The 14,727-nt window shown below is 32.7% G+C and overlaps 1 protein-coding gene across 7 annotated transcripts in view; it reads right to left on the bottom strand.

Moving 5' to 3' along the window:
* Positions 1–14,727, bottom strand: part of Lilli (AF4/FMR2 family member lilliputian) — a 48,564-nt gene that overhangs the window by 20,113 nt on the left and 13,724 nt on the right. For 4 of the 7 annotated variants that reach the window (XM_074254438.1, XM_074254434.1, XM_074254435.1 and 1 more), the window contains 2 exons: positions 5,346–5,523; positions 6–647 (listed from right to left, as the gene is read on the bottom strand). In XM_074254438.1, the coding sequence (XP_074110539.1) occupies positions 6–647; positions 5,346–5,523 (820 nt within the window). Of the gene's footprint in view, positions 1–5; positions 648–5,345; positions 5,524–8,206; positions 9,328–9,360; positions 11,485–12,398; positions 12,552–14,727 lie in introns of those variants that run through there. The other 3 variants (XM_074254439.1, XM_074254437.1, XM_074254440.1) reach the window with 3 other exon arrangements.

Raw genomic sequence — 14,727 nt, 5'->3', positions numbered from 1 at the left:
CTCACGTTGTCAAGAGGTAACCTTGGGAGTCTGGAAGCAGCTGTGTGAACTCTGCCCAAATTACCGGAATTACCGGGGGCAGGAGGACAATTACTTCCGGAAGAGGTTAGACCACCAGTGTTTCCGCTCGAATTGGCATTTGCGATTGACGAAGGTGGACCCTTTGCGGGAAGGATACCATGGCTCCTGTGATCATTACTACTACCACCGTGTTTAACCGGTTGTCCTGGATAGCCACCCCGACCGCCGTAAGGTGGTTTCCCATCCGCAGGTTTTATGAAACCACCGCGCTGGGAGGTATGGTTCAAAACTGCCGAGTTAGAGGATGTTGCCGTCGTTGTTGTCCCAGACGATGACGCCGAGGACGATGACGACGACGACGATGCTGCTGATGATGATGATGCTGATGACGATGTTCGCGGACCATTACCACCGGGTTTTTTGAATTCTTGGGAAGACGGCGAACTCCTGCAATTGTTACTCGAAGACAGCCGTGTGGATGCGCTCAACGCCGGCGCTGGACTAGCTGGTACCCCTTCAATTCCTATCAGTCTCTTTGGCTCGTCCAGCAGATGCTTTACCAGGGAGTAGTTACCGAGCTTGGATTGAATCTGCTGTGTTGTTCGGTCTTGCGCGTCTGGACTCACCTGTAAACAATTTTTTTTTTTATTATTTTTAATTCAAAGAAAAACAATAATAATAAGCTTGATCCTAATAATGATAATAGTGATGGCGATGAATAAGATAATGGCTAAGGACTTTTGTCGGTAATAAAAAAAAAAAAAAAAAAAAAAAAAAATCCGTAAATTAGCAAAAACAAACTTTCTAAAGATCTACAAGACCTTGGACAATAATTTAGACGACGCAACGTCGGGACTATCTTGTGTCTTATGTCTGAGTTTTCACACACGTAAAACTTAATTTGCTGATGGTACATGTATATATAAATGTTAATGTAAATAGGCATTTGTAATTGTACTTGAAGAACGATCAAGTAGCTGAGGATATTACCAACTAGAGGGAGGGATGAATGACCAGGTCAGGGTTTTCATGTTCGTCACGACCTCGCCTAACCTCACCTTACTTCACCTTCTCATTAAATCTTGTCTGTACCTGCGAATATCTATTTATCTTAATTTATCTCGTCCAGGTGAACAATCAAAAATGAAATTAAATAATAATCTTCTAATATGATTACCGATTGATCATTTGACTTTGCCTTATATTTACCAATCAAGAGAATTTAATAAACAGATTTAGTGTTGAGACGGTAAACGTTATCGATAAAACAATCATAATTAATCAAGAGTTTATATCAAAGTCTTTGAAGATTACATTACTATAATAGAGCGGTGTGGAGCTGAGGTTGTTCCAAAGAGAACAGGATACTGTAGATCTACACACACAATATACAATTGTTACTGGATGAGAAGAATCAATTAGCGTTTCATTAGCTGTTCAAACGCTCAATTTACCAATACAAATAATTAACTAGTATTTTTTTATTACATAATTATATTTTTATTGTCTACTTCTGATAATCACCCGGTAAAATCATCCCAATAAATAAAAACTGTACATAATTTATAATATATCATATATGGCAATGTAAAAAAAAAAAATCTTTGTGAATTAAAAAGAAAAAATGTAAAGCCAAGGTTATTGATGTATAAAATAATACTTTTCTTAACCTCGATAAGTCTCACTTGTGGCTTTTGGACTGTAAACATATCGCGGGAATCCACAAATAATGACCGAGCATTATATAGTATTAAGACGATTAAAAAAGTGTAAAAAAAGGAAACTAAAAAAAAAAATGTGTGCACGCAACTCTCTAGTAGATACTTTTAGCCACCGGCAGACTGGAATAAACTTGTGAGATTAATCAGCAAGAATATCACCGACCAAACCGTTGAAACTCATCCAGACTATCTAACCACCACCACCCAAGCGAGTCTCTTACTACTCACTATTCTATTTCAGTGAATTATTAAAATAAATTATTAGATTTTTCCACAACTCAGCAAAGATTAAGCTTAAGTAATTGTTATGATATCTCTACAATTCCGTAATGGAATTATTTAACGATTTAAAAATCACATAAAAAGTGTTATGCAATATTGACTTTACAAACATTGAATTCTAAATATAGTTATGCATATAATATTATAATATGTGAGAACTGCCGTGTTTATTACATGACGCTAAATAGAAGGTATCGCATCGATTTCGCGCTTGTGATGCACACGTTGCAAAGGAGCCAGATGTGCTGGAGAGATTAATTAATCCTGTCCCTTGGCACGGCTCCACGTATACATATATATATTTATACTGTATATCTACTATACATACGAATAAACCGACAAACGTCGAGCCCAAAGAAGTTAACGGAGATAGACAGACTCAGCATTTGCAGCATTTGTGTCTACCAGAGTGTGTGTACTTTCAATACACACATGAATTGATTCATACTTTAAAATAAAAAAGGGCCCTCGGTAATTCTCTCTTATGTCTTTTAATTCTCTCAACTCTCAACTGCCGGCACTTGCTTTATGTATTAATGCAATGCAGTTATATAAAATCTCAGGAATTCTTTTGGTCTATCAAACATCCTATTAAATGCACCAGTATGTCTAGACACATCAGACAGATTTCATGTATCTCATCAGCAAATCCAAAAGCTTTGACTTTATTTACCATCCAATCTTTCTCTTTCACTCGCCGGATAAATCTAAATAAAATAAAATATAATATATATATATATATATATATATTAAATTAATAAATAAATAAAAAGGGTTAAGTATGAATAAATGGTCACCTTCTCGAGAATTACCGCTCGTCTCGTCAAGCTTAAACCAGCGCAGGTATTATCCGCCTGCCCTTTCACACACCGGTATTGATTTCAACCCCTCCTGAAGCTCATCGCGGGAGCGAGTGAATAAGAGAGCAAACCGAACGGAGAAAGAGAATAAAAAATAGAGCAGAAAAATATTATTTTTCTCCGCGTTAGAAGTATATAGTTGGATTGTCGCGACGTCAACCTTGAACACCATTCTTCTCATTTCTCTCGCCGTTTTCGCACCTGTATATGTATCCTTATCTTTTACTTATTACTATCTGGGTCTTTCCATCGCACACACACTCAACTCCTTTGCATTAAATCTTTTACTTATTATTTTTTCAACATTTATTGTTATTATGTGCTTTTAAAAGTCTGTTTGAACCTTTAAACTCAAGAGTTATATTATGCAGATATAATATCAAAGTGACTGCTTCGGATATTTTTCCCTCTACTGTCTTTACTTAAAAAAAAAAAAAATTATTATTATTATTTTAACGCTTTGACTTTTTAATGGCCGGTGTGACAAATTTATGAAATACAAATAAAAATATAAATTTTTTTGTAACACTTTATATTTGTTGTTTGAAAACAACAAACACAAAGTTTTATTTAAACGAGGATAATTATTTTTAAAAAGAAGACTATATTGAAATAAAATATGAGAATAATATTTTCGTTAATTTAGATTGTTGATGTCGATGTGACATAATAATAAATTTATAGTTGCGCATGCTCCGCAAGTAAATATACAAGACACACAAGTAGACAAGGTTGTCCTTAAAATTCATCGAGTGACGTATTGCGATCGCGGATGTCGTGAGCCGTGCTGGATATGGAAGAGGTGAGGGATTTGAATTATGCAACGTCACATTGCAAGAGAAACTACGACTGTACTGCAAGTTTACAAAACATGCCGTCAATACGCAAAAAATAATAGCATTAGTTAATGGAAAATAAATAAAACCTCTTTAAAAAAATAAAAAAAAAAAAAAAAAAAAAAACTCACACGTGGAAGTATTTTAAGAATAAATTAAAACAATTATTTAATACTGAAAGACTTATCGTTATTTTTATTTAAATCCGTTTAAATAATTATTACTGTCATTATCATCTAAGAGACTTATTGTCCGTTTTGACAACCTTTGAGGAGTGGTCAAGGTTCTCAATCAACGGAAATAAGTAAAGTGCGCTCTGCAATGAGACCTTGGATTAGACTAAGGTGATTTATTCAACCGTTATATCTCTATTTATTCACTCTCGATAATGTAATAATGATAAATAAAAATTAATAGCCGGGACTTGTGGGTTGGTTTAAATACAATAATTGAAAATTGAAACATTAAATCATGCGGAAAAACTTTTAAATTCTTTATAATAACGTTATCTCTGAGCGATTGGTTAATCCAGATATTAAAAGTCTATAAATATTTCTTTCGAAACCGTAAAAACGTCAACATGTAATTAAATTTAATAACTCACGCGGTATTTTATAACATATCGGGGTTTTTAAAAACACAAAGTATGTGTAGAGTGTGTCAGTTATTAAAAAACAAATATAAAAATTGATAAAGAATTCTTATCACTATTGACGCCTATCTAAACTCGACCTCAAGATATAATACAATTAAATAAAATATAAAATAATGTATTAAGATTATTCTATAATCATTATTTTATTATTTTGTATTCAGAATAAATTTTTTTAATTTTTAATTTTTAATTTGCAGTGGAAGGGGGACAACATATACAATATTTACCGCGAAATAAATATATCACAAACTACTACGGTAAATTCTTCCTCAATAGCGATATTTAAATTCTCTATATTTTATTTTATTTTATTTCATTCACTGGGAGGTACGTTACATGTATATACATTCGCGCTTACCTCAATATAAATAGACTTGAACCTACACAAGTTATTTATAAAATAAGATCAAGAGTGTAAAAAGTCAGCCCTTTTCTTTAAAACTACTTGATGAAAAAAAAAAAAAGATAATTTGAATTATTTAAATTAATAAGACGGAAGAATATTTAATATTTAATTTCTAGAATGAATGTCGAAAATATATTAAAGCTTTTTAAAGTTAACGTTTAATAAGAGGTGAAGAATAAAGTTAATGACTCGTTAAATTAAAAGAGATTAAGAAACTCGAGTGACACCTGTTGAATGACGACTCGATCGAAATCGATTAATTAAAAAATCACTCAGTTGGAGTAACAGAGGTGTGAATTAAATGAGAATAATATTGTAATTTATATTACACGAGCAGAGATGAGAGATGAGAGATAAAATGAGAAGAGTAAGAGTCTGCGGTCGGAGAACAATCAACAATGTCTGCATTGTAGTAACCTCTGAGTGGCGAGTAAAGCAAGAGGTAAGTGAAAGTTTATTAAATCGAGTGTAAGTAACAACAAGTGTGTTGTATTATGCTTATCAAGATGTTGTTGTTGATGATGATGTGAAAATTATTATGATGAATTGGTGATGAAAATTTACCTTGACAGGGGCTCGGAAGAGCGCGGCTGATGAAGTCACGTGGGAATTAGCGGAATGATGGCCCTGATTGTGAGGGTGCCGGGTCTCTGGACCTCCGACTGCCGCTGCTTGTTCCGCTTGGACCGACATCGCCGCGCGTGCCTGCCGCTCACGCTCTCGAAGCCGGTCCCGGTCCACGCTGTAACACACAAATTAATATTCCATATAGTCATGCTCTGCTAATCTCTATTTTATTATTAAATATGTATTACGTATGATTGATTAATTATTGAGATAGTATACTGATAATAAAATAATTATCTCTAATTAAGAAAAAAATTTTTGAACCAAAAATACAATAATTTATTTTTTACTAGAAGGTAATTTTTACTCCAACTAAATTTTACTTGATTTAAATTAAGATGATCAAACTCTTCAAAATGACAATCTTTATTCAAGAATTTTTTTTCTTAAATCAATTATTTTTTCATCAGTCTATAAAATAAATCAATGCAATTTATAATTTTGTGAATCAAGACTTGCATTGAAAACATTTAATTATAAACAAAATTTTTTTTTTTTGATTTGTTATGCAATTAAACATTAAAGTTGGTATTTTTCGAGATTTTTCCGTACACTCACGACCTGTACGATCGAGTGATCATGAGATCAACAAGCATAGACTCAGGTCGGGTTCGACACTGACATACTGACACAGTTGTAACTCATGCATATTACCACCAACATTGTTCCCTCGAATTTGAATTGTAATTATTCAGTTTTTCATCAAATAAAACTAGGAGGTGGAATTTTAATTTTTAAAATAACAATTCAGTTTAATTAAAAACTATTAATATTCCTGCATATCACTTAATGAAAATAATTTGTTAGCCTGCTTCAATGTCATTTGAAGCAGTTATAGCTTCAGCTTAGTTTTTTTTACTGGTGTCAGGGCAAAAAAACTATTTAAAAAACTTGGGTATCAAATTTAACTGGTGTTTAGTTATTTTTGCGCTAATGAATAAAATAGTAGACTGAAGAAAAATATTTTTACAAATGAATCCTCTTCTAAAAAGTTGATGGCCGGATGTCGTATCGTTTTACGTCACTTCTGTGACTATTTTATTCGGTTGTTGATTTGTCGACTGAGACAGTGGCGGGATTTTTAAAAGAATGAAGGCGAGCGAAGCGAGCGTGTTAAGTCTAGTGTTGAGTAAAAAGTTAATTTGACTTGTAGTAGATTTGAGAGAAGAAATTTAGAATGAAGAATAAATTTAGTTAATAAATAAAAACCAAAAATATTCATCATAAATTTCTATAAAATTTAATTAAGCTCAAAAATTTTTCTGTTAAATAAAAACTAAAAAAAATTTTTTTGCTTTATCAATTAAACTTTTTATCAGTGTAGTAACGAGTACAAAGCTCTTTACAATCCACTTCCTCAACTCATAATATATTATACATAATAAATATGTAAAACAATCAGGTGAACCTGATTCCAAACAACGGAGTAACTTTTACAAGTTGACGGTGCAGTAATTAATTAATTAAGCATATACACGGCTTTACTCCTAATATTACATTACAAAACTTGTAATCAAATAAATGTGAAACCATGATCGTATCAAATAATTTATCCAGCTGAAGAATTATCAAATTTTTACAACAATCCCTGCTAATTACATTTATATAAATGAATAAATAATAATAAAACGTTTTATAGATATTAGATGGAAACCAGTGAATCCAGCGTGACAATAATCATTTAGAGTGTTACGACGATTAACCTTCGATCGATATCTAGCAAACCAACGAGTGTTGGCAATCGGCTTATCGCGTTTCCCCCGCAAGTGTCTTCACACTTGCACATTTAGCCATACTCAGCTCTTTGCCTTTAACAGTATTCAGCCCTACACACTACATACTGCCCGTTACTCATTACATTCAATGTATCCACCCTCGTATTTTTCTCTCTCTCTCTTTTTATATATAAATGTATACATACGATTCTAGACACGTGCTCGAACTGAACCGTCTAATGTTTAATGTCTAATGTCTTTGGCGACCGAGTTTCTTTCACGCAACTAAAATTACCTACACGCATTCGACGGAGACTTTGATGAAAAAGAAAGTAAAAAAGTTTAAGCGATAGAATAAAATTGTTTAAACACATTGATTAAAAAAAAAAAATTCTTCTTTAATCAAGAATATCATTCTCAAGAGTTTACTCATCTTGAATCAAGTTTTATTTTAAGAATTTTTCTGCTTAAATTTCCGACAATAAATTTCTTCAAAATCATATTCTTGATTCAAATTATTTTTTTCTTTCAATTTAAAAAAAAAAAAAAAAAAAAAAAAACTTTGAAAATGATCGCCTAAACTGGTGATATTTTTAGTTGTACCAAGATTAAGCGGCAATTGATTAAACGTGACAATCAAGCCCACGTGCTATCGCTCTCCTCGTTAAATAAAAATTTCTCTTTGTAGATAACGAGATAACTTTATTAGTTTTTGCTGATAGCTGCGTAATGTTTATTTCTCTGTATCGGAAACGGAATAATAGAGTATAAAATCTCTAGAATAGAAAGAGTGAGTATGAGGCAATGATTTGTAGCAAAGGCTTATTATCGAGGTGCGCGAGGTCAGCTACCAACAACCAATCATGATGACGCATAAAAGAGCGACCTCTTTCTCCATATCTGCTTGGTAAACTTGGCAACTTGTGTATGCGTCAAAAATAAGCAAGATGCCGGATCAACTTGCACTCTAAGCTGTTTACCAGCTAGCTAGCTAGCTAACCTGTCATCACATTTTGTCTCTAATTTTTCCTGCAATTATTATTAAATAAGAACAATTAAAAAGACAAATTTATTAAAACTCACCGTGAATTTAAAAACGTGACGAATTTATAAATTTATCCAAATATAATCTTGACGCATCACAATCGTTTATCACAATTGTCTTACGTGACTTTGACAACAAAAGAAAGAAAACCGAGAACAAGAAGTGGGATGATGATGATGATGATGATAACAATAATAGCAATAAAGAGAAAGAGGTGGGGAAGGTGAAGGAGGTTGAGGCGTTTGAAGTGGGAGTGCTGCTGTTGTTGCTGCTGCTGAAGAAGACCAAGATAAAGATAAAGACAGAGAATGAGAATAAGTTTAACGACGAATAAGACTCGGCGAAACTTGGTACTCTCATGCTTGAACTGTTATCTATAATATCACTGGTATGCGTTATAAAAACCCTCCGGAAGCAGTCGACTGTTGAGTGTACACACTTGTGCATATGCAGCGCTTAATTAAATGCGCACACTGATACAATAACTAGCTCACGTCAACGATGTAGCCCCGAGGAAGCGGCTAATCCGGAAACGCGCGCCTCAACGCAACCACGTCGCTTTTTTTTTTTATATTTTTTTATTTAACAAGCTCAACACGTATATCACACACTAGCTTTATTTTTTTTATCTTATGATTATTGCACATCTTTAATAATCAATCTTCGGTTTTGTAAATATTTTTCAGTAATTATTTTTATTTAAATTTGTTGTTGTTTACTCCAAAAAAAATAATAATAATTTAGAACACATCTCAGCAGTGTGTTTACAAAAAGGTCACCTCTACGTTTTGCGTTTAGATAAAATGACACGTGTGTGTCTATGTGTGGATCTGTACGTGGTAAAAACACTTGATTACGAAAATACGACGAAAAGACACTAAAATACCCGCGTATTTACATCGAACACGCACACTGATTGATCGTAAATACGAATCATGCGCGCGTCATCAGTTTCCCCCCTAGATATATATTACTAATATATATGTACATGATACACACACTGAATGTCCGCTGATTTTATTCAAAACACCGGCTAGCTCTACTCGCTCCGTTAAACTTAATCAAGTTACTGCGTGCAATTTGCTAAAAAGTTCATTTAAAATACTCCAATAACAATTCATACTGCTGTTATTATTATTATTATTAATAATATAAATTGTACGATTCATTAAATACTTGGTTATTTACATACATTGACATTATTCGATTATTGTCATTGATGATTTAAAAAGTATCAAAACAAACTGACGTTCCACAAACATAAACTCGCGACTTAAATTCATTATTAATAAAATATAATTTATTTTCAGGTATTTTTTAAAAGATTAAATAATAGAAAACTGTCGCGATCCTCGGTAAGACTGGTATCCAGCATTGGAAGCGCAACGAGGCGATTAGAGCTCAGGAGAAACTGGCACTTTCCGGTCGCGACTGAACCACGCACGTACACTTACTCAGGCAATGAGATTGTGTATAACCAATATAACACAACATAACACACTCGTAAGCACAAACTGATATCGGTAGGTCGGTGTCGGTGTGAGTCTCAGTCCTCCTCAGTTGTATTGCCAGAGAGAGAGAAAGAGAAGATACACGGTGTGTGTTGGTATGGCGGATGATGAGGAGGAAAAAGGTCGGAGCAGTGAGTAGAGAGCGCGACAAAGGTACTGTACTCGCTACCGCGACGGATAGGATACGATACGATACAGCAAAAAGGATGAAAAGAGAAAAGAGAAAAGAGAAGAGAAGAGAAGAGAAGAGATCCTACATTATTTTGTCAGTGTGTGAGTTCAGGGGAAAACTAACCTTCATACTGATATCACACACACTGCTTTACTTCAAATTCACTCTGTCTAGCTTTTCTCTCTCTCTCTTTCTCTCGACAATATAAGACCAACATTTGAGTTGAGAAGACACACACGTGCGCGAAATAGCGACGGTGAACGTAACGCTGACGGGAAGAGACCGAATAGGAGAGCAACTCACACACAAACACAGTTTAAGTCAGAAGGAGTAGAGGGAAGTGTCTGTGTAAAGAGTGACGAGAGGGGAAAGTGGCGCGCGACCAAGCGGTGGGAGAGATTATCAAAATGGCCGCTCGACCATCACGCCGCCAGCCGCCTCGAATCGCGCGCCGCAGAAAACGTGTGGGCAAGTGAGATGAGGGTATGGATTTATTAGTACACCAGGAGGGAATCTGAGAAGGAAAGAGACCAGACGACGACGACGACGACGACGACGTCCACTGAGTATGAATATAACCTAACTCACTGTCAACGTGTATATCTATACCGGGTACACTGGACTCGAATCTGTCGCTCCCACCACCCACTAGGTTTATTTATGTTTATATGTGTTGTTACATCTACATACCCGGGTTTATTGTAAATGGATAATGTGCTGACCGTTGCCCATGAGGATCAACAAAAGATTTTACTGTATTTACTTTATTTACTGGTGAGGAGTGAGGACGCGTGCTAAGATAATGTTATGTGCGGATGGACTTGACATCTACACTCAATCAAGAAATTAATTCTGATCGAGTTGAGACCTGATCGAAGGGTTTAGTTTATTCATTTATCAAATACTAAACAATTGTTTTTATTATTATTATTTATAAAGGCTTTAAATTGTATAATGAGCTATCGAACAATTTTATAAACTACTCAGAAAAAAAAATTAATTTGAGTCTAGAGAAAAATTCTTAAACCAAGAAAATAATTTTGAAGAGTTCCATTGTCTTAGATCAAGAGGAAAAATTCTTGAATCAAGTCAAATCAAGAAGATTAAATTCTTCAAAATTTTTAACTTGATTCAAGTAAATTTTTTTTTATTTATAAAAAAATATCTTTAAAAAATTTTATTTATCATTTTTCTAATCGAAATTTGGAATTGTTATTTTAATTTTTTGTAATTTTCCCAAAAATTCTCAAATGACTGCTTATTTAATTTTAATTTTCAATTAGATTGAGTTTTCTAAATAAAATCGAATTTAAATTATATGAGAATAATCTTTAAAAATAAAAAAACGTATTTTTATATGTACACAGAAAGAAAGAAAGTCTTGAGTCAAGCGTAAATTTTCTTAAATCAAGAAAATTTTAAAGAAGATTGAAAATTTCTTGAACAAAGTTAAATTTTTTTAAGCCAAGAAAATTTCTTCTTGCTCCAAAATAACTTCGGTCTTCCTTATAATTTTCTTGGTTCAAGAAATTTTTTTTTTCTGTGTATGACATGTGATGGATCCATTTATGTATTAAAACTTACTACCTCGTTATACCAAGAAGATTTAAATATGTACCTGCAATATAACTGATTATAGAACACGATACATAATAAATATCAATTTTAATATTAAAGTTCTTTGGTATTATTGTTTGAAAATTAAAAATAGCCATCAGTTGATAATTATTGCATTGATAAGACTCGGTACTGCTAAATTATCAAGTAAAATATAAAATCTCAATTGGCTGACAAATTTAGCTTCGATTCTTGGTCATTCCCTTTACCAAGAGCAAGCGAGAGCGCTATTGATCGTTAATTATCTAAAGACACATATAAATAAATGCACGTAATCTTTAAATGGGTATCATCATCATTAATTCAATACAAAGACGCTCTGTAACATCCGTTGATTAAATAATGATAACGAAAGAAGAAAAAAATTTTAAAAAAAAAAAAAAAGTAAATAATAGTTGGGGATATTGTAAAAGATAAGGTTTAAAGTCGATGACGCTTTGGCTGTACGTCACACAAGTAAAGTAAAGGTACGTTTTATTGGCAAGTTGGAGTGCACCAAAGAGATCAAGAGATACTATAAGCAAAATGGAGGCAACAAGAGACTTAGGTAAACGAAATCATGTGTATATGTCTGAAGAGTCTGAAGAGTCTTAAGGAAGAGATTGGATCCTATCCTGCATACCATGAGCAGAGAAAACGATATGCAGTCTCTACTCTCAAACCCACACGGAAAAAACAAGATTTAACTGGATTCCATGTCGGATGGAAACTAGTTAAATATTGTTTTTTCCGTGCATACAGGCTTACGTTAGTCCTAACACACAAATATATACTTGTTCATACCGGCAATACACAATTCCAACCTACAACTGTTTTTGCATTCTCTATCTCTGTTATTCCATTTCCCAATACAATGATTGAGCCAAAATGGCCGAAATCTAAACTTTTAATGCTAATAAATAATTATCGATAATTTTATCATCTACTCACAAGTAATGATTCGCTAGTTGATGACAACACTCCCAATCAAATGAAAATTTAGGTAATCCAACGGTTAACAATTAACTGTTTGGCTTTCACAAAACAATTATGACACTGGTTGAATCACCGAATATTCAAAATAATTTAAGCACCCTCTAACAGTCTATTACATATGCTGATATAAATCCGTTAATTAATGAGGATGTTATAACATAATTAAACTAAAATTTAATTAACTCCTGTCCAGTCCAAACAAGATCCGTTTATTAATACGTGCTTCTTTATAATAACACTACACTAACATTCTATTCATTCACAATGTGTTTATGTTTATGTTTAATGTTATTACTGTTAATAATAAAAATCAATACACCGCGTGGGTTTTTAATTATTTTACAGACGGAAATTACCAAGTTAAATAACACAACACTTAAGTTGAGGTCAAAAATTATAATAACGAATTTTTTTTTTTTTTTATTTTAAATAAAAAAAATCTTTCGCAAACACCTAACCTTAACTAAGTCTTGAGTGATAATACTAGGTGTACCTTTGGTGACTTGCTGAAATATAGTGTATACTGAAAAAAAAAAAAAATGGAGAAGGTTATGCTGAGTTTACGATAGAAGAAATTATCGACGACTATTGAAGTTAAGACCATAGTAATAAGTACTAGCAAGTACCTGGGTTACAAAGTGATGCCCTACGCCATATTCGGTAAGACTCTGACTCACTTACAATTCTGTTGCTGGGGTGTTACCAACCTCATTTTTCATTTAAACTTTTCCTTTTATACTACACAATCTGCCAAAATATTTATCAAATGTAACCGTGTCTCTTTTTTGTACTATTGATCCGAAATATTTATTTTATTTAAACTCTCAGTAAATTATTTTTTATCTCTGAATTTCTCTTAAAAATACCACAATAAACCTCTTAGCACTTTTTTACAATAAATTTCACGCTATAATTTTTTTTTCATATTTAAAATTAAATAATTTAATAACGGCTAATATTTTAAAACAAACTTTATCGTTCGTTGTTAAAATTAAAATACTTCCGGCTTTCCCGCCCTTTATTTTAGGACGAGAAAATGTGTGAGAGCTGGACAATAATTTTTATCACAATATTCGTCATTGTGTAAATTCGAGTCATTAGCACTGTTCTAAAAAAAGTATCTGAACATGAATAACTTTGTTGGTACGTCATTAAAGGTTCAGATTCCAGGGCCGAGATTTAAAATTTAAGGCGAAGATAAAAAAATTTTAAATACTTTTAAAAAGAGCCTAAACTACCCAGCAAGCTTTAAAATTCTTTATCAGGTTAATAAAGATGTCGACTAAAATATTTCTATTTTATAAATCAAAATATGATGAACAAAAAATAAAATTGATAATAATCCAGAGCTCTGGATTATAACTTATATTTACAACGGAGTAGGCAGCGTAGGTACACGGAAAAAACAAGATTTAACTGGTTTCCATGTCGGATGGAAACTAGTTCCATCTGTAGTAAAAAAATGTACAGATGGTAACTACTTCTATGTAGATTGTAGTGGGGACAATCTTCGTTGAACTGAGTCCCATCTCCGATTGAACTGAGTTCAACGAAGATTGTTCCCAATACACAATCTACATAGGAGTAGCTACTATCTGTACATTTTTTCACTATAGATGGAACTAGTTTCTATCCGACATGGAAACCAGTTAAATTTTTTTTATTCCGTGTATCATCCAAGCCACCTACGTAACAAGTAGATGGAAGTAAAAGGTCACGAAATCAACAACTACGCTGCGACCTTCGACCTACACATGTCTCTCTCTTTGATCAGAAAATCAGTAGCCCAGTCAGTATAACTAATCCATATACATACCAACAATTACATTCTATATCAGTCTTTTTTTTTTTTTTTTTTTTTTATTCAGATAATCAATACTCTGTCCATTATCAATTAAAACTTTATCATAAACGAAAATATTGATTATACTAACGGGCTCCTCAGGTCGCCTTTTTAAATCTTTGATTACGCTGTATCTACATTATTTAAATAATGAGTATGTTACTTTTTAATTAAATTATTTCAATTAATAAACCACACTGCAAAGTACTTTACTAATTAAAAATATCAATTGAATAATATATCATAATGAATAATTACATTGGTGAATAATTAAAAAATAATTTCAACTCTATTTAAAAAGTTACTTTTTAATGAGGTAAATGTACTCCAATAAACTATTAAAAAAATATTTAATTACTGGTTGATAAAAAAATTTAACGATTTAGATAATAAATTAATAGGTTTCAAGAACTAATAAGCAATTAATTTAAATAAATAAAA

Source organism: Cotesia typhae, unplaced genomic scaffold, assembly GCF_013202065.1.
Source record: "Cotesia typhae breed Kobodo isofemale line unplaced genomic scaffold, CoteBio_Ctyphae scaffold_13, whole genome shotgun sequence".
Classification (NCBI taxonomy): domain Eukaryota; kingdom Metazoa; phylum Arthropoda; class Insecta; order Hymenoptera; family Braconidae; genus Cotesia; species Cotesia typhae.
Note: the sequence above shows the minus strand (reverse complement) of the source record. Positions and strands in the feature narration are given on the sequence as shown.